General features: G+C 39.3%; 1 protein-coding gene across 4 annotated transcripts in view; it reads right to left on the bottom strand.

The window, feature by feature from the left end:
* UGGT2 (UDP-glucose glycoprotein glucosyltransferase 2) overlaps nt 1-21,685 on the bottom strand; it is a 101,763-nt gene extending 80,078 nt beyond the window's left edge. For all 4 annotated transcript variants that reach the window (XM_068168158.1, XM_068168312.1, XM_068168232.1 and 1 more), the window contains exons 1-9: nt 21,453-21,685; nt 19,908-19,990; nt 15,127-15,257; nt 13,890-14,002; nt 10,419-10,593; nt 8,423-8,519; nt 7,001-7,079; nt 4,868-4,968; nt 2,486-2,585 (exon numbers count right to left, since the gene is read on the bottom strand). In XM_068168158.1, coding sequence (XP_068024259.1) covers nt 2,486-2,585; nt 4,868-4,968; nt 7,001-7,079; nt 8,423-8,519; nt 10,419-10,593; nt 13,890-14,002; nt 15,127-15,257; nt 19,908-19,990; nt 21,453-21,604 — 1,031 coding nt within the window. In that variant the 5' untranslated portion in view covers nt 21,605-21,685. The remainder of the gene's footprint in view (nt 1-2,485; nt 2,586-4,867; nt 4,969-7,000; nt 7,080-8,422; nt 8,520-10,418; nt 10,594-13,889; nt 14,003-15,126; nt 15,258-19,907; nt 19,991-21,452) is intronic.
* Nucleotides 21,686-22,927: the final 1,242 nt, after the last annotated feature.

Genomic DNA, 22,927 nt, shown 5'->3' with positions numbered 1-22,927 from the left:
AACAGGGTATTATAATCCTTGTTATTGCACTTTTAAAGAACAGATAATTATAACATATACAACAAAATAAAGATGAAAAATACCCTCCAAAATGAATTATCAATATGTCACTATGACATATATCAGTTGTTAATATCTGATGACATTTTGTAAAATCTACCTCAGACTAACCTTTTCAACCGGAAATAGACACAAAAATGCAAGGTATAAACTGTGCTACAGGATTGGGGAAGTGTGTCTGGAAAGCTGTCTGGCAGAAAGCGACCTGAGGGTTCTAAATTGACAAGCAACTGAATATGAGCAAGCAGTGTGCCCATGTGGCCAAGAAAGCCAGCAGCATCCTGGCTCATATTAGAAATGCTGTGTCCAGGAGGAACAGGAAGGTGACTGTGCTCTTGTACTCAGCTCTGGTAAGGCCACACCTTGAGTATTGTGTCCAGTTTTGGGCACCTCAATACAGGAGAGATGTGGAGGTGCTGCAGTGAGTACAGAGGAGGGCAATGAAGCTGGTGAAGGGTCCAGAGAATGAATATTATGAATAACAACTGAAAGAGCTGGGACTATTTAGTTTGGAAAAGAGGAGGCTGAGGGGAGACCTCATTGTTCTCTACAACTACCTGAAAGGACACTGTAGAGAGGCTGGTGCTGGTCTCTTCTCACAGGTAATTAGTGACAGAACAAGAGGGAATGGCCTCAAACTACAACTGGGTGGGTTTAGATTGGACATTAGGATTCACAGAAAGAGTGGTCAGGCTTTGGAATGTGCTGCCCAGGGAGGTGGTTGAGTCACAAACCCTGGATGTGTTGAAGGGTTGTTTGGACTTGGTGCTTGGGGATGTGGTTTAGGGGTGAGCCTTGTGGAGTGGGATTATCGGTTGGATTTGGTGATCCTGAGGGTCTTTTCCAACCTGAATGTTTCTATGATTCTGTGAAAGAAACTTTCAGAGGTATGGTATATTAATTTTTTATGCTGTTAGGGAACACCTCAGTTAAGGAACACACAATATTTATTTTCATAACTGTTGTTCTAAAACTTTTACACAGCCTTTTCAACGACAAATTTGAATTATTTAAAAATGGCTGTCACATCTAAACTGTGTGGCATTCTAAACAATGTAAAAATGCTGTTGTTATAATAACCAGTTATCTATCTTAAGTGATTAAGCAGTATCTTTTCCTGTTTATTCTGTTGGGGATTTTGACTCAGCACGTTAAGCATTCTTAGGTTATTAAGGAAATACATTTTGTGCACTGTTTTTACACAGCGACCCTTTGATTTAAGTTTGCTGTCAATGCAGACCTACTAACTTGAAATTATTTAAATATTTGTAATCTCTATTTGTTAAAAATATCTATGATAACATGCTAGATTAGCACATTAGAATAAATCATACAGGACAGGAATTGCAGTTTCCCTTTTAATAATTCTAAAAATCTTCTTATACTTTCACCCATAAAATGTTTGAAGAGTAGGTAAATTGTGCTCTAATGTGACAGATACACAGCAGGAGTCAGAGTAGGATATAAAAATTTAATGACTCTTAAAAATCAACAATTTAAATGTCACCTACCATACTTCAAACTGACTTTTTCCCGTCCTTTAAAGAACAGAACCGGCCTTGCAGTTCAATCAACATTATGTGTGTTCATTTCCACTATCTTCTTACGGAAAGCTGAGTTTTCTTGATTGCTAATCTATATGCAATCTTGTACCTTACTATTTCATAATAAGGATATTTCAGGTACTCTAAGTGATTTTCCTTCCTTGAAACAAGTTACAAAGGTAGTTTCTCCATTACAGTGTAGATTTTCTCTAACAGAAAATCAGACATGAAAATAAACCACTGTGACAATTAGCCAGGAGTTGTAAAACATGAAAGCACGCCGAGTTAAGAATCCTATTTAGCATTATATTTAATTCAGTAATTTGAGTAAATATTGCTGATAGGATTACATAAAAAACTTATTAAAGAAAAGCATTTATCAGTTGCAATACAATCAGTTGATCAGTTCACAATTTTTTAACATTAATGTTATTCATTTATTTAATATTAATCTTGATCTTTTATTGAGTACAGTAGCTAGGTCCCAACATCGTCAGCATTGCTGTGCTTAGAAGTAATGTGGGTGGATTCCCTACCAAACTTATTAATAGAATTTTGCCTCTACCTGCTGTGAGTAGATCTGCTATTAATTCAACAGACTCTTCTAGCCAGGAAAATTTCATTCCAGTAAAAGCCAGAACTAGGCATTCAGTCTTAAGTGTTTGAAGGATTAGGATGCCTTTGTGACATTTCCTGCATCAGATACCAAACATTCAAGAGACCAATCATGAGCCCTCCCAGAAGCCCGCTCCTGGACTCCATCTAGCAAGCAGTAAAACATGAATAATTTCACTGCAGGATTTGAGTATAAAGCTGTGTTACTGAATTAAATTCAAATGCAAACAAATGCACTATTTTAAAAACAAGCTTAAGTATCATACCTGGCTCTTATTGGGAAGTTCTGAGCTATGTCTTTCATTACCTTTAAGGTATCATAAACAGGGGCAGACTTAATACGAGCAGCTGCTTGAAAACTAAGATCTGGGGAAAAAAACACACAAGAAAACACTGGAAATATCACTCTCCATCAATACTGCTTACAATCAGAAAACTGTTCTATATAAAATCTCTACTAATAAGTTTTGTTTCAGTTATACATTGTATAATATGAAGTAACATTACTAGGGTTGAAAAGACAGGCATTTAAAAGTTCGACATTCCAAATTCAGGTTCCCCCAGAGAATTCTGCTCAGCTGCCTTGAGAGTGATCATTTTCTAAAAAGAACATTTCAGATCCATTTCAACAGCTACAGAAGGTGTGATCAGGTAAAGCAATACCCGACTGCTGGTGCTACTACAGGTAGTGATGCCTTATGTGCACGTAGGGCACACATATATACATATCCTTCATAAATTGTTACTAATTTCCATTTTATGCTGAACAGCTAGAGTATGAATATTCAAATCCCACTGAGGCAAAATGACATGTCTTTTTACCTTCTTGGTTATCTTTGCTTGGGTACTGTCACTTACAGACCTCCCCTTGTGACATGCTAGCATAGCTGAGAGAGCACAGTAGGGCACCTTGGGGAAAAGCCGATCCTGAGCTTGAAGCAGACCTCAAAGTATGCTTTGAAAGCTAATGAAGCACTAGAGATCAAGAGGCTGTTCACACATCATTTTTCACTATGAATAGTAAACCAAATTGCTTACCCCAAACATAAATGCTCTTGAAAGACAACTCTTGAATGGTGTTTAAGGTGTTTTATAAACAGGAGTATATTCTGTAGCCAAAGGAATTTTGGTTAAATTTAGTTAAATTTTCACTTGGAAGCTAATCAAAGAAAATCAGAGAGTAGCTGAGCCATTAGCTCAGCCACTATAATTAGTCATTAAGAATTAACTAGAGAGAGTACCCAGCCATGTCAGGAGTAAGAATATCAAAAATAACTGCACCATACAAACAGGAGGCTGAAGATCCCTTCCTGGCACTGAACAAATGGCATCCTGACACGTAACTATGTTTGTTTTCCAATGCTGTATGACTTTTTTTTTGCTTGGAGAGCAGCACCAATTTAATATTTTATTTATGTAGCCATGACACTGCAGAAAAAAAATCACCATTGAATAGAGACCTTGTATTGGCTTTTGAAGGTACACACTAAAAGGATCAGAGTTGCGCAGCTCCTCTGCTTGAAAATCAGTGATATTTACACAAAAAACCCCAACAACCCAACACACACACACAAAAAAGGGAATTTTCTTTTTTTCTTTTTTTTTTTTTTTTGCACAGTACATTTCTCAGGAGAGCTGAAATGTAAGGTTTTTCATATTTTTTTAAAAGTTTGGACCAAGATAAATTCTGCAGCTCAAGGGGAGTTCATTGAGAACAGACTGCAAGTGAACTACAATTATCTCAAATATTTCAAACTGGATGCTGCTAGCAAACTCTGTAACAATCAGGGTCCTAAAATGAAATTCAACAGTTCAGGTGATTCCTCAGTCTCCTTCACTGCACTAGTACAACAACAGATCAGTTTTATCAGTACTGGGTAGCCCTCTAAACCTGAAGAATGTAAAGTTGCCTAGACTTCAACGTCATGACATCGCAGGGACTTATTTTGGAGTGATTTATAATTTTATTTGAGCTATAGAAAAACTCTCTTAACCTGTATTTCACCCTGACTTGCTAGTCATGGTAAAGTGTTGGGGGGGCTGGGGTTTATTGTTTTGATGGTTTGTTGTTGTTTATTGTTATTTCAGATGGGATGCGAGGAGGAGGTTCTTCACCATGAGAGTGGTGAAGCCCTGGAATGGGCTATCCAGGGAGGTGGTTGAGGCCCCGTCCCTGGAGGTGTTTAAGACCAGGCTGGATGAGGCTCTGGGCAGCCTGATCTAGTGTGAGGTGTCACTGCCCATGGCAGGGGGGTTGGAACTAGATGATCCTTATGGTCCCTTCCAACCCTGACTGATTCTAGGATTGTGGATTTTCTTTTCCCCTGACTTCTCAAAAAAAAAAACCAACCTGCAACTAAGTTTAACATCTGAGATAACATTATTGGACAGAAAAAATGACATTTTATAAAATTACTTCAATGGTCCCTTAGTTTGTAGCATATTAAGGTGCCAGACACTAAGCAAGCTAGCACTAGATACTAGAACAAGACACCAACACATTCTTTTAAAATACTTGATATAATACCACCTTTTAATGAAACCATGTGTCCCTTTTTAAAACAAGCTTTTAACATCCTGCTGATATATCAACATAAGAAAGGAAAGTTAATTACTGCATCAATTCAGACAAAAAAAACAATACATACCCTGCAGCTCCCAAACCTTCAGTGGTTCCATGTTGTCAGAGCTTTCAATTAGATGCTTTTTGAACTCATTCAGGTTATTTTTCAGGTCAGGATGCATCTGTCTGCAATAAAATGTGTTGGGGTTTGTTTTGCTTTTTCTTAAGGCAAAATTAATTACATTGATCAATATCTGCTTTTCTCCACAGCACTATGCACAGCTAATACTGTTATCTTTAGGGCAACAAGCAAAAATTGAAATGTTAAGTAATTCTTAAAACAAACACAAGGATTTAGGGTGAAAAGAGGTGATTTCTGAGGACTGAAAACCAGTCAAACACAAGAGGTTGTTCAGTATTTTGTAGTGATCTGTCTCAAAGTCTGTCACATACATCCTGATGGAATAAATGAACCCAAAGATTAAATGGTATTAACACACAAGTAACTGTTGCTTTGGTTTACCACAGCATGATTTATACCTAACTGTACACTCTACTATAGATTTAACTCTGGCTGTACACTTTATTGTATTGCCTACAGAAGATACAGGCAAGACAATGTTGACAACATCTTTTATAAATTAACATTGCTGACAAACATCAAGCTACTGAGGACACAAAGCAGTAACCAGACCTGAAGAAGGCCATGATGCCCAAAAGCTTGGGTTTTGTTTGTTCCTGCCCCCCACCCCCCAAAAAAAAAACCCCAAAAAACTCCACCATAATTGCACAAATAAGTTTTAAGGGAAAAGACTTCAGCCTGCTACAAGACAGCCTTGAATGTCAAAATCTCTAACAGATTTCTAAAAACTTTTCTACTAGAAGTATTAAACAAGAAGCAAAAAGTAGTTAAATCCCAGATATCTAAAGCATTAAGACTAAGTTCTGTAATATTTCATATTTTATTCTAGATATGAAGAAGTTTCACAAGGAATCCCTCTCTCCTAATGTTTTAGCTGTTGGATGATATCAACTATTGTTCTTTACAGGAAAATATCAGAGAGACTGTTGTTCCCAAATTAAAATATATCCTCAAAGAAAGCATAGTCAGCTGAAAAAGGAAGAAAATAGAGAAGATTCAGTTTTTGGATAGTTGTAACAGGCATGTCTAGTCATGAGGTCTGTGGTGACAGGTTGGACTCGATTTTTGAGGTCTCTTCCAACCTCAGTGATACTGTGACATAGAAATGACAAACAGTTCATATTCTTAGAAATCTGTGAAGCAGTAAACTCCTAACTAGATTTGATCTCTTTAATTACTAGTTTTATTGCCTTCTTGCAAATGTATCTTGATTTTTTTTCCATTCCTTCAGTAAAAAGACCTTTAATTCAGTGAATTAAAGACAGATGACAAATAAGATGTAGCCCACAATATAATCAAGGTACATTACTGATGCTTGGTCTCTCCTTTCTGTGGTTCACTTACACTGTAGGCTACGTAGGCACAAAACTGAATGCACAAAGCCAAGTAAAGAAAAAGCTAACCACCTCTTTGTATCTATCATCATGTAGGATTGAGTTATGGTAATTTGCACAAATAGTTGTGTTTCTAAAATTCGTGTCTTTTGCTTACATTAAAATCTGTTTAACAGCTTTGATGTGGCTGTAACAGAGAATTTACAGATTACTGAAATACCCACTCACTTTCAGGATGAAAAGGAGAAGAAAATTGAGTCTAGAAACGATGCCAAAAAGCTGGAATGATCATACAGAATTAACCAGGTTGGAAAAGACTTTTGAGATCATCAAGTCCAACCTATCACCCAACACCTTCTAATCAACTAAACCATTTTCTGAAAACAGAAGTAGCAGCAATCATTTACTGTAGATACAAATATGAAAATATAACATTATAAGTTTTTTTTGTCTGTTGCCCCAAAGGATTTTTTTTAACTTTAAAACCAGCTTACTGTATTTATTAGTATATCCTAAGAGAATTAGAAAAAGAAAAGCAATGCATTTAATGAACAGAATAAACCACTATTGCATCCCTCCTTGCACAAGACATACACATAAAAATGACTTGGAATTTTCTCCAGTGGCAAATAAAATAATTTCCAACATAAATCTCACCTCAGTAAAAAAAAACCCCAAACAATGAACTGATTAAGGTTCCAGGAACAAAGGAAAAGTTTAACTGTAATTTATATCAACTTACTTTAATTTGCCAAAGAGAAATCCTTGGACATCACTTTCTTCCTCCTCCTCATCTTCAGCTTCTTTTGTCTCATTTGCTCCTGAACACATAGGACATTTAGACAATAAAAAACAAGTTACTGATGTACTATATGCTTATGAGTTCTAAAGTGGTTAAGGGAAACATACAATCTGAAAATTGTCATTCTTAATTTCAATTAAATTTATACTTCCGTATTCATATTCTGACATCAGAATGAATTGCATTCAGAACTTTGTTGACATTCAAATTCATTTTAAAATCAAATTCATCCAATGGCTACATTTTTTTAGTATAAAATGATGTGGTTAAATAGCTCACTTCCCAAAATAGTTATTTCTCAGTTTAAGTGGTAAGATATCTCTTATCAGACAACTACTAACAAATTTATGCTTTAAAAGTCTGACGATTTTATTATAGTTTCATAGTTTCATTCAGGGTTGGAAGGGACCACAAGGATCATCTAGTTCCAACCCCCCTGCCATGGGCAGGGACACCCCACACTAGATCAGGCTGGACAGAGCCTCATCCAGCCTGCTCTTAAACACCCCCAGGGACGGGGCCTCGACCACCTCCCTGGACAACCCATTCCAGGGTTTCACCACTCTCATGGTGAAGAACCTCCTCCTCACATCCAGCCTGAATCTCCCCACCTCCAGCTTCATTCCATTTCATTTTAAAACACTTCAATTTCCAGCTAGCATTTCTAAGTTAGAGATCAACCTCTTTCCCTTTAAAAAAATACCAAACTATTTTTGACCTGACTCAAAAGCTATTAAACTTTACTCCTACCAAAGAGCATTAAACAACTTTTTATGTCCTAAATGTCAATGTAAGATAATTTTTCTGTGCCACACCAGGGCTAACGCTTTCTGCATTAGATGTCTCACGTCAACACATAACAACATACATTGGTACCAAACTCTGTGATACAGCATATCTTTCCAACAGAAGACTGTGAAAGTATTTCCAGATAAATTCAGAAAAAAGACACCCCTTACACCTGAAACACTGATGTGTGGATACTGCCATAATCAGCACATTAGAGATGCCTATAAACAAAGTAAAAGAAGAACAGAGGTTCAACAATCTTGAGGAAGAACAGGTTGTGTTTTGAAGAGCCACAGAAAATAACAATTAGTTAGGCAGTGAGCTATACCCTAAGCACAGCTGTATTCTGATGTCATAGAATCACCAAAGCTGGGAAAGACCTTTAAGATTATAGAGTTCAACCACAATGCCTGAGACATCCTTCTGTAGAAAGAAAGTAAATGTGACTTTTAATACATTGAACTTTATAACTAAAGATTGTAACACATTTCAACAGTACCTCTGGTAAGATATCATAACAAAAACCACCAACCAAACATCCCAACACAACCACCAACCACAAAAAGCACATACCTTTAACCTGTGCATCATCTACTGCTTTATATTCTGTGCTCTTTATTGCAAGTTCCACACCATATCCAGATAAGTACATTTTTCTGGGACTTGGTTTCTGTTCAATGACATTAACAGAACAAAAAAGTATCTTAAAAACTTGTATTTGTAGGAGATATAATACTTTAACTTTAGAACATTATGACAGTCACAATTTAAAGTAATCTTTCAATTTATGATTTAAAGTACAAAGTGCTACATCAAATTACAAGAGTCATGTAAGGTATATTGACAGTCCTTTAAGGTGTGTAACAGAAAGTAAGGACTTCCCTTACATCTTGTACACCACAAAGGCTGTATCAAAACTGTAATCCATTCACATATTATCAAAAGGAGGACTGGAACACAGAGTGGCTAGCATTCCAAACCGATGCCTTACAACTCACATTTTAAACTGTTACTCATGTCTTTGTAATTTTGCTGGACTTGAAGCATTTCAAGACTATTTCTGCACCAGACTGATTCTTTATAAAAGTTTTGAGGAGTTAGTTACTTCCTGCATGGAAGATTAAGAAAATGTGTTTAAAGCATCAGTGGCTAAAACAGATTGCTACTTAACAAAAACAAACATGGACTAGAAGTTTGACATTCAATAATGTGATCACTCAGAGCGCACTTATTTCTGAAAATCAGCCCTAACTTGCCCAAAATGCATGAAAGTCCCCTTTCCAAAATGCAGTTTGCAAACACAGCAGCAACTTCTTGAAAACCTTTTAGCTTGAGCTTGCAATTTCCAAGAATAAGTCTGTACTGCAAATCCTCTGGCCCACAGCTGTAAACCCAGGAGGCTAGAGGTTTTCTCTCTTGGCCCTCTATAGCTAATCTCAATGAAGAGAGACAGCATTGCACTATAACCAGTCTTGGTGATAGTGGCAAAAACAATTGATAGCAGAAAGACTGGACCTGTTCTAGCTCTCAATGCTCCCTCTTCTGGTACTTAATGTAAAAAAAGGAGAAGGAATCTGTCAGTGGGAACCAAAGAATAAAAATGGAGGTTATGAGGAAGAAAAAAGAAGAGCTGTTTGGAGAGAGAAAAAGTGCAGGACAGCAGGCAATACACATTCGGAGGGACCACGATGCACAAGCCGGTCAAAGCAAGGACACTGCAGGTATTTGAGAGCATAACAAAACATTAAGTTCAGTGAAAGCCATGCCCCACACAACTCAGAACTTATGACTGGTTGCCTCAAATTATCTATTTCATTACTGTGAGCAAACAACTCAAAGTCATCTGCAAACTGCAGATCTCATCTAACCTAATCTACATAATCATAGCAACCTCTCACTCCATCAGATGATTCTTGTACTAGCCACACTATATAAGAGCTGTACTTGGAATATAAATTACAAAAACCTTTCCACAACCAAAACTGGGAACAATATTGTGATTCTATGTTATAGTTCTATGTATTTGTCCTGTTTTATTTCAGGGAGAAGGGAAAGATAGAAGCATTTAGAAACATTTTGTTAAAATATTGACACTGTGGAATGCAAGCATCATGAAACTGGCCAGTGACGCTGACTGGGATAGCCCATGCTGCTGTACTACAATGAACACAGGATTATAAATACATAAGTTTTTCAACTTGACTTTCTATTCCACTTCAAATTTTTCTAATTCTTGTTACTAATACATTATCTGCTGCACCAACATTTACCCAAGATCTTTGCTCAAAGTAAAAAACCCATACAGCTAAAACCCAAAGAGATATTTGAAGATCAGTGATGCAAACAGTGCTTGCATATAGGATTAGACAATATTATCATGCTTCCCCAGCTTCAAAGTCTGTGTAAGGCAAATCACTTCATCTAGGAAGTTTTAAAATTAAAATACATACTGTACAAGACTTAAGCAAATGTAAGAATGAATGCAGAAAATCTGTTTTGTCAAAAAGCAAAGAAAATAAAGACAGGATACTAACAGCTTACCAAAACCATATTAACTTGAACTGCATACCTGAACATAATGCCGGAGAACATAAACAATTTCCTCCTTTTGTGCCTTCTCTGACAAAATCTTGTGGAATTTGACAAAGTCTTTCGTGCCCATTTCTGCATAAAGAACAACCACTGGGCCATCGTCTTTGAGACTTGGGTATTTATGATCTTCCTTAAAAAGATAAGGCCTTGGTCTGGATTTAAAAAACAGGTAGTTGTGATAGCACATATTGGGAAAAGAAATCAAAACAGTGGCAGCTTTTTTACTTCATAGTTACAAAACCCCAACAAGCTAGTTAGAGCTTATATGCTAACAATATATTAAGCCACATTAAGATCATCACAAAATAGCTATGACTGCTTGCAGGCAAACTTAGAACACCAAATTCACTAATTAAAGTCTGAAAAATCAGGATCAACTACAAATAACGTTCAAGTATTTTATTAAGTAACAACACAAAGCAAATGAAAGGCATAGCACTTTGAGATTTTGTGCATCAGTGACAGCTTGAAGCTTTTAATTTAAGCTTTTAATTTAAACAGTGCATTACACGTATTAGAGATGCACAGAGCCATCAGTAACAGAGTAGCAGAGGGATATTCAGTGAAGTTTGGGAAAGCTGCTAACATACATGAATACTAATTAGCACTGTACTTCTTTAATACGATCAAACACTGAATTTAACTAATTTTGCAAATTTTGACTGTCTACCTACCCTCCTCATTGAAAGCCATGTCTAGAAAAGCTACACTTCTATATCTACAATGAATTCTTAGATGACTGCAAACATTATCTGAATAAAACCTGGGAAAGACAGAAAAATAACAGAGGAGAGATATGACGGAGCATTACACTCAAGATGCTGGTAATTACTTGTGTCCTTTTTTAAAGTTCCCTTTGCATAGCCACACTTCAAAGAAGAGTGAGTGGCTTGGAACACAAGCCCTATGAGGAGAGGCTGAGGGAGCTGGGATTGCTTAGCCTGGAGAGGAGAAGACTCAGGGGTGACCTTACTGCTCTCTACAACTACCTGAAGGGGGGTTGTAAACAGGCAGAGGTTGGTCTCTTCTCCCAGGCACCCAGCACCAGAACAAGAGGACACAGTCTCAGGCTGCACCAGGGGAAGTTCAGGCTGGAGGTCAGGAGGAAGTTTTACACAGAGAGAGTGATTGCCCATTGGAATGGACTGCCCGGGGAGGTGGTGGAATCGCCATCGCTGGAGGTGTTCAGGAGGAGACTTGACAGGGTGCTTGGTTGCATGGGTTAGTTGATTAGGTGGTGTTGGATTATAGGTTGGACGCGATGATCTCGAAGGTCTCTTCCAACCTGGTTTATTCTATTCTATTCTATTCTAAACTTCTTTCAGAGCTCTCCAAGACAAGTTCAGAAACTCTAATTCAACACACACTGCTGAAACATGTGCAGTACATGCTCATTGGAAAAGATTTGAGCAGAACTTCACATGCCACACTTTATTTGATGCAAAGCTTTGGAGTATCTTCAATATAAAAATGACAGAATAATTGACAATGTAAAGAATCTTCAGATGTCATCTGCTATAAAAGCTCATTCAAAGCAGAGCCAGTTTGTATTGGGTTACTCCAGGCTTTAACATTAACATCCTGTGGAGGCTTGGTAGGTATGCAGTAAGACCACACTTCCAAGGCAGAAACAAAAAGGAGAGGCTTGGTTTGAGAATTAACTCGGATGCATGAAGCCATGTGTCACAGAAATATCAAGTAAGCCTTCCTTCCCATTGTCATCATAGGACAGGAAAAGTAGACATCATCAGGGAATCCGAAACAACTCTTGACTGAGTAAACTCTGTTCAAGAAAAGATCCAGATATGCCCCAGTGAAAGCATATGTATGGGATGTGATTTGTGATACTTCATATCCAGAGAGACAAGAACTGCCACAATCATTTCTAGAGCTAAAAAGGTAAATTGAAGGAGCTTCTCTTAGCTAGCCATCTAGGTATAGAAGAAGAACAACCCCTGTTCTCCAAAGGTGGGTACCAAGTGCTGCAATGACTTTCCTGAACACTGAAAGTCTCAAAGGAAACATTTTATACTATAAAGAATGTATTTCAGTAGAAAATTAAGTGCTGCAGTGAAGTAACACTGCATAGGGCTACCATAATGACCTTGGATTAGAGAATTAAAACATTCATCCGCTGTAAATCCAAGATAAGACTTCGTTCTGTTTCTCTTCGATACTGAGTAGTAGTGAGAAGGGATTGATTCCCTTGCTCTTAGAGCTGAAAGCTAATTAATTTCCTGCCATAAGAGATTCTCAGGAGAAGGCTGCCTGAAAGGGAATGAACAGAAGTTAGGTAGACAAAAAGGAAAAAAAACAAATTCATGAAGATGCAGACTTCATCACTTGCTAATCAGTTACGAGGGTAGTACGGGCAACTATGTTTGCCAAGACAAGATGAAGGAGCAGTGTGATGGACCGAAAACAGCAGACATGCATACTGACAAATTTTCTAAGGCACTGATTGTTTTGAACAAAATGTGACTCTTCTCTCAGCAGCAACATTGCCAGAAATCTTAGTGTTCTGGTTTGGACCATCAGCAAGATAAGCAACCCCAATCATTTAACCACTGAAGATCGTCCATTGACACATACAGAACCCTTGATCAGCCCACTGAACCCCCACACAAAGTGATTCCGGCTAGAGCCATGCAGTCCATTGCAACATAGCTGAAAGCACAAGTCACAGCAGCTGCTTCATAAAGGACTGGAGGAAGCAAAACCTTCATCTTGCTATGCAGACTATTTTGGCTCTCCTGAGTTCAAAGTGCCTGAGACTTACTGGATCAGATTCAGCTGATGGATCTGCACATAATAATGCTTCACCTTCTTTCTCTTCCAGAGATTTCAAACTATCATCCCTAAAAATAGAATATTTCTAGTGTTCTCATCCAATAGAGGGAACTTCAGAACAACTGAAAGCCTAGCTTAAGTAGGCCTGGCTTAATTGGAAGAGTCATGACACAGAGACAGAAAATTAAACACAAAGGAAAACCATTCGAAATTAAGAAAGAAGTAATAGAGCAAACAGATCTCTTGTCATAAAAGCCACAGAGAAAAAAACTAAGACTAGTTTACAGGAAACAGCAGTGAGATGAAACACTGTCCTAGGTAGCATTTGTTTCCCATATAAAAAAGAAATAACAAGAGTACGGTCCTGTCTCTATTTGGGTAAATATCTACAGCACAAGTGAAAAGTATCTGCAACCTAGAGTATCCCCAGAAAGGAGAATGTGCAGTGTATTTGAACAGAAAGTACATGCTAACTTCAACATGACTGTTCCATACCAAAAATAAGGGAAGAAATACAAAAGTATCCATGTGGTTAGAGGAGCAAATCACTACAATTTTATTTTAACACTCTAGTTTGATTCGTAATTGATGAATTCTCATAACAGTAAGTCCTCTTTGGTAACCTATTTTTCCTCTTATAACAGATCACTACATTTACCTCTTAGTAGCCTTCTTCAGCAGCTTTTTTATTTCATTAGTCTTACAGGTGTGCTTCTCATGGATAACCACAAATGCACTGCAGCCTTCTGGTGGAGGTTCATCAGCTGCAATCTAATATTTCAACAATTATACTCAACCAGAATGCTTTGATTGCACTTCAACTTAAACTCACATCCCCTTGATTAAAATGACACAACAGCTGCCATTGAGTTGTGTTTCTAATTAAGCCCATTCGAAGTTGGGCACATGTGAAAAAAAGCAATGGAAAATATTAGAAGATTAAAACCTTATAACCTTTGTGAGATGTAGTCTATCAGACTCAGTCATACTCTAGAAAAATGCAGCTCCATTTATGTTCTGCAAAGACAGGGCTGAGAAATCTCCTCCTCCTCCTGAGAAATCACAGCCAGTACTCTTAAGGTAATTTTAATTTTAGTTGCTATCAGTAATCATATTAATGTGCAAAGATTCGACTGCTAACCAATAAATTCCAAATAATTAATGTCAATTTTTGAGTCTCTCTCCTTCCCAGCACTGCCTGCCCTCCCCCCCCCCCCCTTTTTTTTTTAACTCTATTCAGCCATTTGCACGTAAAGTGGGAATCATATGACTGCATGTCAATGACTCAATGACTCTGGATTCACAAGATATGATTTTGAGATGATGACATTCCCCCAGAGAATACTTGCAACCCCCTCCAACTTTATTACAGTTGGTTACCTTTCAGAAACACAGATTTCTCACTTGTATCTTGAAGATGACATTGCTAGAGGGAGGAGGGGCAGTTTTAGACTAGTGGCGCAGTGCGTTTATGTCCTCCTACCTTTTTGTTAACAAAGCAGGCATCAGACTGCTCTATCTTTCAATTTTCCAAATACTATAATAATGAGAAATAAGAAATCCACTAAATAACCAATATAGAAGACTTGAAGACACAGGAAATTTCCTGTGCTGGGAATGTCTGGAAATTTCCCCTAGGATATTCAAAGCAATGCAAAAAACCCACAACTTAAGTTTTAAAAATGAAGAATTTCAAAAATTATACCCTGGAAATGATGCTATCCATACAATTAAACATGAATATTTGTTCCTCTCAAGATAACCAGCTTATGAAGCATCATCTTTATACATGGATCATGTTTGATTCCAAATAGGTCCAGCACACATGTAATAATGAACATCTTTTACTCTGCAAGCAATATACCACATAAAATCATATCAGATAATATGGTCACCTGCTGAAACATCTGAACAGTTGGAGAATATGCCCGTATGGAAATTGCAAACTTCAATAGGTTGATTTGCAAATTAGATAAAAATTGTCCTGCTTTCTTCAAGATTAAATTGTAATAGGAATGCTCTGAATCTGTTTGAAAGAAAACAAAACAACATCGTTTTAGTATTTAGGCATAAATGATGTGGCAGATCTACCTGTGCTACAGAATAGGCAAACAGGCTTGGCAGTACAGAAGTCTTGAATGCTGTCCACTGATAATCGGCTTCCTTTACTACCATTTCTAAAAGCCTAGTGCAACATGAATACAACAAGAGTGCAATAGCACTAGCTAACATGTAAATAATCTCTAGCAATATAAATATCCTCTGAAGACAATACTGTCTTCCCACAGATCAACAGCGAAAGTCTTGATTAGAGCTTATTCATTTATTTCTATTTGTCAGGCTTAGGGCAGTCTTTTCATACAAATGTTGAAGGTTCCTTACTTTCAACTGGTATTATTTTACAAATTATTTCCTCCTATTTACTCTTGGAACACTCCAAGCATACAACTTGAACTAAAAACAAAAAAATAAATAAAAAATTATCCTCTAAAGGTTACATTCTTTGAGCTACTCTCACCTATCCCACTTCCTTCCTAAAGGCTCATGACAAATCAGACTACAAGAACAGATGCAATATGTGAAGTGGCTTTCCCCCCTCTCTGCATATCTTGCCTCCTCAAGGTCAAAATTAGGACTCCAAGTATGAAGAGAGGTGGATATGGTCTGAGAATGACAGAAGTGTAATCAAGAACATTTGTTGGAAATAATTAACCTTCTTTTCTTCTTCTACGGGCATATTGAAGTGAGTATTCTCATGCTGTTCTCTAGCTGTGAGGCTAAAAGGCATAATTAGAAAGAGGTTGCAATACTGTTTTATCAAGTTGTGAAAAACACTTGTATATGTTTAAGGAATTGTTGTGGTTTAATCCCAGCCAGCAGCTAAGCACCATATAGCTTCTCCCTCACTCCTCCCCTGGAGGGATGGGGAGGAGAATCAGAAAAAAAAATTGAATTTGCAGATTGAGATAAGAACAGTTTAAGAATTTAAATATAATAATAATAATAATGATAGTACTGAAAAAAATAGTATTATTGTAACAAAAGGAATAAAACAAAGAGAGAATGAAATAAAACCCAAGGAAAAATGGTGATGCACAAGAACCAATGCCCAGACAGTCCCCAAGCAGTGATCCACTTCCTCGAGCCAAATCCACCCAGTTTATATGACCATGATGACCTTTTAGGTAGTTCAGGTCAGCTGTCCTACCTATGCTTCCTCCCAGCTTCTTGTGCACCTCCTTGCTAGCAGAGCATGAGAAACTTAAAAATCCCAACTTCCCAAGTGCTGCTTAGCAACAACCAAAGCATCAGTGTGTTATCAACATTATTCTGATACTAAATCCAAAACACAGCACTGTACCAGCTACTAAAAAGAAAACTGACTCTATCTCAGCCAAACCCAGGACTGGAATAATGTTCATCATCGTTCCTGGGTAGCATTATTTAAATAATTGAAAATGCAGGCTGTATACATTCTACTATGGGATGTTCTTGGACACAAACAAATCAGAGCGCCAAAGCTTTGGCCATACCAAACACCGTGTACCACCCATGTTCCACATGTTGCTCTTCCACAGAAGCTGCTGAAACACATGTGAAATGCTCCAGAACTGCCAATTTATGGCCCCTCCAATCTATGTAGTCAGCATGTATTTTACTTACATTGATGGATAATACCTGAAAACTGTAGTAATTCAAGACCTTTTTCACATGTAATTCAAATACTGTCCCATAAAGGTGAAAAGTCACAGCAAAGGGAAAGCAGTTTGTGGGGAGGAACTATTTCAGTGGTCCAGTTTAAATTTATCTGTCTTCTTAGGTCAATACAGTATTTTAAAGGTGTTCTTGCTGTGTAAGTGAAATAATCATCACAGTAGGAAATCACTTTAGGCATCCAAAATGGCACCATTACTCTTTCTCCTGTCACAACAGACCCTACTAAAAAGGCTGCCCTCAGTTTTCTTACAGGTCCCCTTGATGTACCAGAAGGCCACGGTAAGGTCTCCCAGGAGCTTTCACCAATTTGAACAACCCCAACTTTCTCAGCCTTTCTTCAGAGGAGACATGGTTCAGTCTTCTAAATTATTTTAATGGCTCTCCTCTGAATCTACTCCAACAGGTTTATATCCTTCTTGTGCCTCAGTGCAAGCCTCTAGAGCTGAACACAGCTCAGTACTTGAGATGAGATCTAACCAGAGCAGAGAGGCAGAATCACCTCCCCTCAATCTGCTGGCCTTACTTCTTTTGATGCAACCCAGGGTACAATTGGTTTACTGGACTGTGGGCACACATTACCAGCTCATGTCCAGCTTCTCATCCACTGGCGTCCCCAAATCCTTCTCTACAGGGCTGCTATCAATCCCTTCATTCCCCAGCCTGATAGATACCAAGGATTGTCCTGACCCATGTGCAGGATACTGCACTTGATCTGGCCGAACATAATGAGGTTCATATGAATCCACTTCCCAGGCTTCTCCAGATCCCTCTGGATGGCATCCCATCCTTCAGGCATGTAACTGCAACACTCAGTTTGGTGTCACTGGTAAACTTACTGAGGGTGCACTCAACGCCACTGTCTGTCATTGATGAAGGTATTAAAGCACATCTACTTCTTGCTTCCTCAGACTGAATAAAACCCAGTTCTCTCAGCTTTTCCTCAGAGTCCACTCTAGTTTCCTAAACATTGAGGTGACCCTCTCCTGGACTTGTTCCTCTACTAATCTTATTTTTAATGGGGAGCCCCAACATGAGTCCAGTATTCCACAGCTGATCTTAAAGTGACAATACGATGAAGTAGTTACTTTTCTTGACCTGCTGGCTACACTCTTGCTGGCATGTAGCTGTCCTTCACAGGCATAAAAATTTAATGCAACTAACTGACTGGTGAGAACAATCCCCAAGTCTGTTTCTCAAAAAATGCTTTGTAGTCAGTCAGTGCCTAGGTCGTACAATTGCTGAGCTTATTCCAGCTCACATGCAGGACTCTATAAAGCACCTCTACTGATTCTGGTTTTGTTGATCTATCTCTCCAGCTTGCCAAGGACTATCTAACGGTAGCCCTACCCTCCAGCTTCTTCTAAACTCCTTCCAGTTTTAACTCACAATTTTGCAGAGGGTGAATTACATGCCACCATCCTGTGCACTGACAAAGGCTTTAAATAGTGTTAGTCAACAGCATCTGCCTCAAGCAATGCTACTAGCAGATGACCACAGGTCAAATTCTGCACCTATTTCCATTTTCCATGTCCTCATGCCTTTACACATAACAGCTGCGAGTAGCATTCACCACCTCAGACTACTGTTCTCAGATTCTTTGGTTTTGTTTACACTTCTGACCTCAGACCATCCCCAGTTTTCATCATTTACAGTATTTGTTTGGGTATTTTTTTACCTCTCCAGTTGATATCCAACAACTATAATCACAGTTCTTTGTACATCTGCTTCTATTAGAGCCTTTCTAAAGAAATGAAGAGGAAAATACAGGGAGACAGTAAAGTAGAACGTCATGCTTTACTCAACAAAACCACACTACAGAATCATAAGCAGCAAAATGTTGTTTACCAAGCACATCCCTGTTCCTTTCCTGTATTTTTTTTTTAAGTCTATTGGATGCTTTGGGTATTGCCAAGCACTCAATGTACTCACTGACCTATCCACATTGACAGCACAATCTCTTCCTAACTTGTATTCAGTCCCAGTTGTTGAAGCATATCACAGAGAGCATTATCAAGTACCAAGGATTACTTTCTGTCATCTCACTGCCATTTCCTGCATGGTGTTTCTACAGTTTGATAGTTCTTGATGACTAACATTCAGTTTACAAGTTTACACATTAAGCATTCAGTTTAATCTCTAGCGGTAGTGCTAGTTTCTCGAACACCTAAAGAGCTGTACCATTCTAAAATAAATGGCAAAATGAAACAGCCTTACGTTGTTCTGAAGCTTTTTTCATTTTCTTGATCTAGTGAACATAGATCTAATACTGACCAACATGTTATAAAGCCTGGGAGGCCTCCAAGATTTTTATTACCACAGCTGTTTCTACTAAGCTTCTCTCCCAGGTATCTTGTGGGATGGCTCATTTTTATGCTTAATTTGCTGGATTTGTTCTTCTCTTCGAACTTCTAACAACTTCATATTGATTTCTGTCTAATCATGGAAGGCTTTTCTATTCTTATTTTGACAGTCATAAACATTTATTCTATAACACCTGCTGCTATGAAACACTCTCTATGCCACCTACAAATATTTAACGTTTTAGTAACTTTTTCTTTTTTTCCTTTAGCTAGCATTTCCATTTTAGTTATTTGTGGGGCTTCTCTCCCCTACAAACATCCATCTTACACAAAATACTAGGTCTGAATATCCCATTATATACTCTTGCTGAGTAATGCAGTAAGGCAAGTACCTTCACCTTTATACTTCTGTTCCACACTGTAACTCCAGTTCAGTCCATCTCTTCCTTACCTTTATAACTCATCTACTGACAGAGCTTTCAGGGGCTCTAGAGAGAGCTCTCAAGAACACTACAGCATTCTGAAAATAAACTAGTAAGCAATAGTGAAAGAGTGAGGCTTTATCTGGCTGGAACTTGTTAGTACACTAGCTTCATGGTTGGAAGTTAAATAGAGGGCAAGAAAAATTGTTAAAACTAGCATGCTGTTCTTCAACTTACCTCCTTGCTTATAAACTGTTAATTCTCGTACAGTTTCCAAGAACTGCCAAAACTTCTCATTACCATCTTCTGCAATAAATTCACTGTTTAAAAACAAAAATGAATTGTCTGTAGATTGATTTTGTCCAAAGATGTACCACAGTAAAAAAAAATCTTCATTTGTTTAAAAATAATACAAAATTATAAGAAATATTCAGCATTCAATGACCATCTAACATCTCTGTACCATAATGTGCAGGCATATTTTGGATAAAAGAAATTTTGAACAAAACACTACTGATCTGAACTCAACAATCAGTACTGAAAGCAAGCACACTATTCCCCAACACAAACACAGTTTGCCACTTTATTTTTCCACAGATATTCCAATACACAGTTATAAATTAAATCAGTTCAGCACATGGATTTTATTTAATGGTGGCTAAATATACAAATAAGAACACAGGTTCCATCAGCTTAGAATTTTTAACAAAATTACAGGGTTCTATTGATGAAAGTGTCAACTTCGTTATGTAGGGGCAGTCCCCTGTCTCTGGGTGGATTTCAAAGATGGATTAATCTTTATAAAGCAGATAAGGTAAGGGTCGATTTATTCCACATACCAAATCCTTCCATTTACTGATAACACTTTCCTGTGGTTTTTTATTTTTTTTTAATTAAAGGAAATATCAGTTGCCTTTTCCACTCCATTACATCTACCAAAATGTTTCACTTGCTAGCATGAGCATATTGTTCTCTAGTCTTTACTTTGGAAGTTTGTCACTCCTTTGATTACAGAAGCTTGTGATCCTCCCTTTAATGGGAATTAGAAAGAGCAGTAAAAGAGTACTCCAAAGAGCAGTAAAAGGTTTTGTTAACACCAAACTGGCACAGAAGCAACAAACACATAGTACTGAAAAAAAAACCATTTTTGTTTCCTGTTTTGAAGCTATGATTACAAGTTAACAACACCTTTATTTAAAAATACGTGCTTTGATACTACAGAAACACATCTTCACTAGTACTTTTATATGTATTAGTTCATCCGTGAGTGAATGCAAACTAATGGGGGTGAGATGAAGAAATAACTGGGAAGCAGAGATTGTGTAGATTGTCCCGCGGCACCTCCTCAACCTACGCCGCAAAACGTCTGTTAGATACAAAGCAACTTAAATAGCTGACACTTAAAAGGCGGCAAAGTCTGGCAACACTAGCCATAACATGTTACAGAGGGAGAAAGTAGTTCTGCCTTCTACCAAAGTAGTTTTAAACATCCTCCGACAGAGCAAGATAAGAGAGAAACGCATCCAGGAGTACTTCTAACACACCCTCTGGCAGAAGAGGCACAGGCATCCCGCTCTGACAGCCCACCTTCCCTCTCAGCCCGAGAAACACAGAAAGGGGCCCCTCCCTCGTCCTGCCCCCTCAGTATGGCGCCCCCCTCCCCCTCTCCTCCGAGCCAGGCAAGAGGGCAGGTACGGCTGCGGCTCTTCGGCTCCCTTGCCCCAGCCTAACAGCCCCGCGCGGCCGCCGAGGAAAGCAGTCGCGGGAGGAGGCTGCACGCACCTCGCCTCCAGCAGCAACGGGGTCGCCGGCCACTTCGCCGCCAGCCGGGCCGTCACGGCCTGGGAAGAGGCTGGAGCCCTGCCGCAGGGGCACGGCTGGGCACACAGCAGGGCAAAGAGGAGGGCAGACAGCAGCGACGGCCAGCACGCCATGAGGAAGAAGGGGCGGTGATGGCCGATAGGAGCAAACGCCCCCCGACACTAGTCAGCCTCAGCGTGCACAGCCTCACCCCCACAGCCTTTCTCGGACTGGCTGTGCTGTCCCCTCACTATTGGGCTATTGGTGAGGCCAGAGACCAATCAGCGTCTGACGCCAAATAAACAGCGAGGCTGCCCGGGCCGGCGTCCCGACACGCGGCGCTGGGGGCGGAGCTTGCTCGGCTGAGCGGGCGGGCTGCCGGACAGCTCGCCTCTCCGCGCAAGCGCCGGAGCGATGGTGGTGCCGCCGCCTGAGGCGGGGTAGTTCCGCTATTTTAGTTTATTTAATTTAATTGTAAATTTCTCATGCTATTTTTAAATGCGAGTTTTGCGTAGAGTATTTTGAGAGTTGCCTTGTGGGGATCTGCTGTTCTTCCGAGCAGTGCGCTCTGTTAGGCGGGCGCTGTGGATTACAGCGGTGGTGGCTGCTCGCCCCTGAGGAGGGGCAGGCAGGGCGGTGTAACCCTGCCGCCAGGAGAACAGCTGCTTTCTTGACCTTCCCCAAGTTACCGTCTGCCTGTGCTTATGCTTGATCCTGAATGGGTGTTCTTCGGACTTCATGGAATCAGAAATAGGATCCTGCCTAGTGTGAGCTGCTTCGTACAGAATGTTTATGTACATATATAGGGGTTGCTGGAAAGAAGGAGTGACTTCTTCTTCCCCTCAAACTGAAAGTTTTCTGAGTTGATTTCTGTTTTGAAATGTGTTCTATTTCTTCCCTATGTAATCGTAACCTGGAATGGTCCAGGCTGGAAGGGACCATCCAGTCCGACCTTCCTGCAGTCAAGCAGGGACATCCTCAACTAAATCAGGTTGCTTAGGGCCTCATGGAGCCTCACCTTGAGGCCAACAGGATGAGATTTTAATAAGGCTAAGTGCAGGGATCTACACATTGGCCACAACAACCCCCAGCAGCATCACAGGCTGGGGTCAGAGTGGCTGGAGAGCAGCCAGGCAGAAAGGGACCTGGGAGTACTGGTAGATAGTAGGCTGAACATGAGCAAGCAGTGTGCCCAGGTGGCCAAGAAGGCCAATGGCATCCTGGCCTATATCAGAAATAGTGTGGCCAGCAGGAGCAGGGAAGTCATTGTGCCCCTGTACTCAGCACTGGTTAGGGCACACTTTGAGTACTGTGTCCCATCCTGGGCTCCTCAATTCAAGAGAGATGTTGAGGTACTGGAATGTGTCCAGAGAAGGGTGACAAAACTGATGAGGGGCCTGGAGCACAAGCCCTATGAGGAGAGGCTGAGGGAGCTGGGGTTGTTTATCCTGGAAAAG

Source organism: Melanerpes formicivorus, unplaced genomic scaffold, assembly GCF_026170545.1.
Source record: "Melanerpes formicivorus ecotype bairdi unplaced genomic scaffold, bMelFor1.0.p_v2 SCAF_1, whole genome shotgun sequence".
NCBI lineage: Eukaryota > Metazoa > Chordata > Aves > Piciformes > Picidae > Melanerpes > Melanerpes formicivorus.
This window is presented reverse-complemented; position numbering and strand designations above follow the sequence as displayed.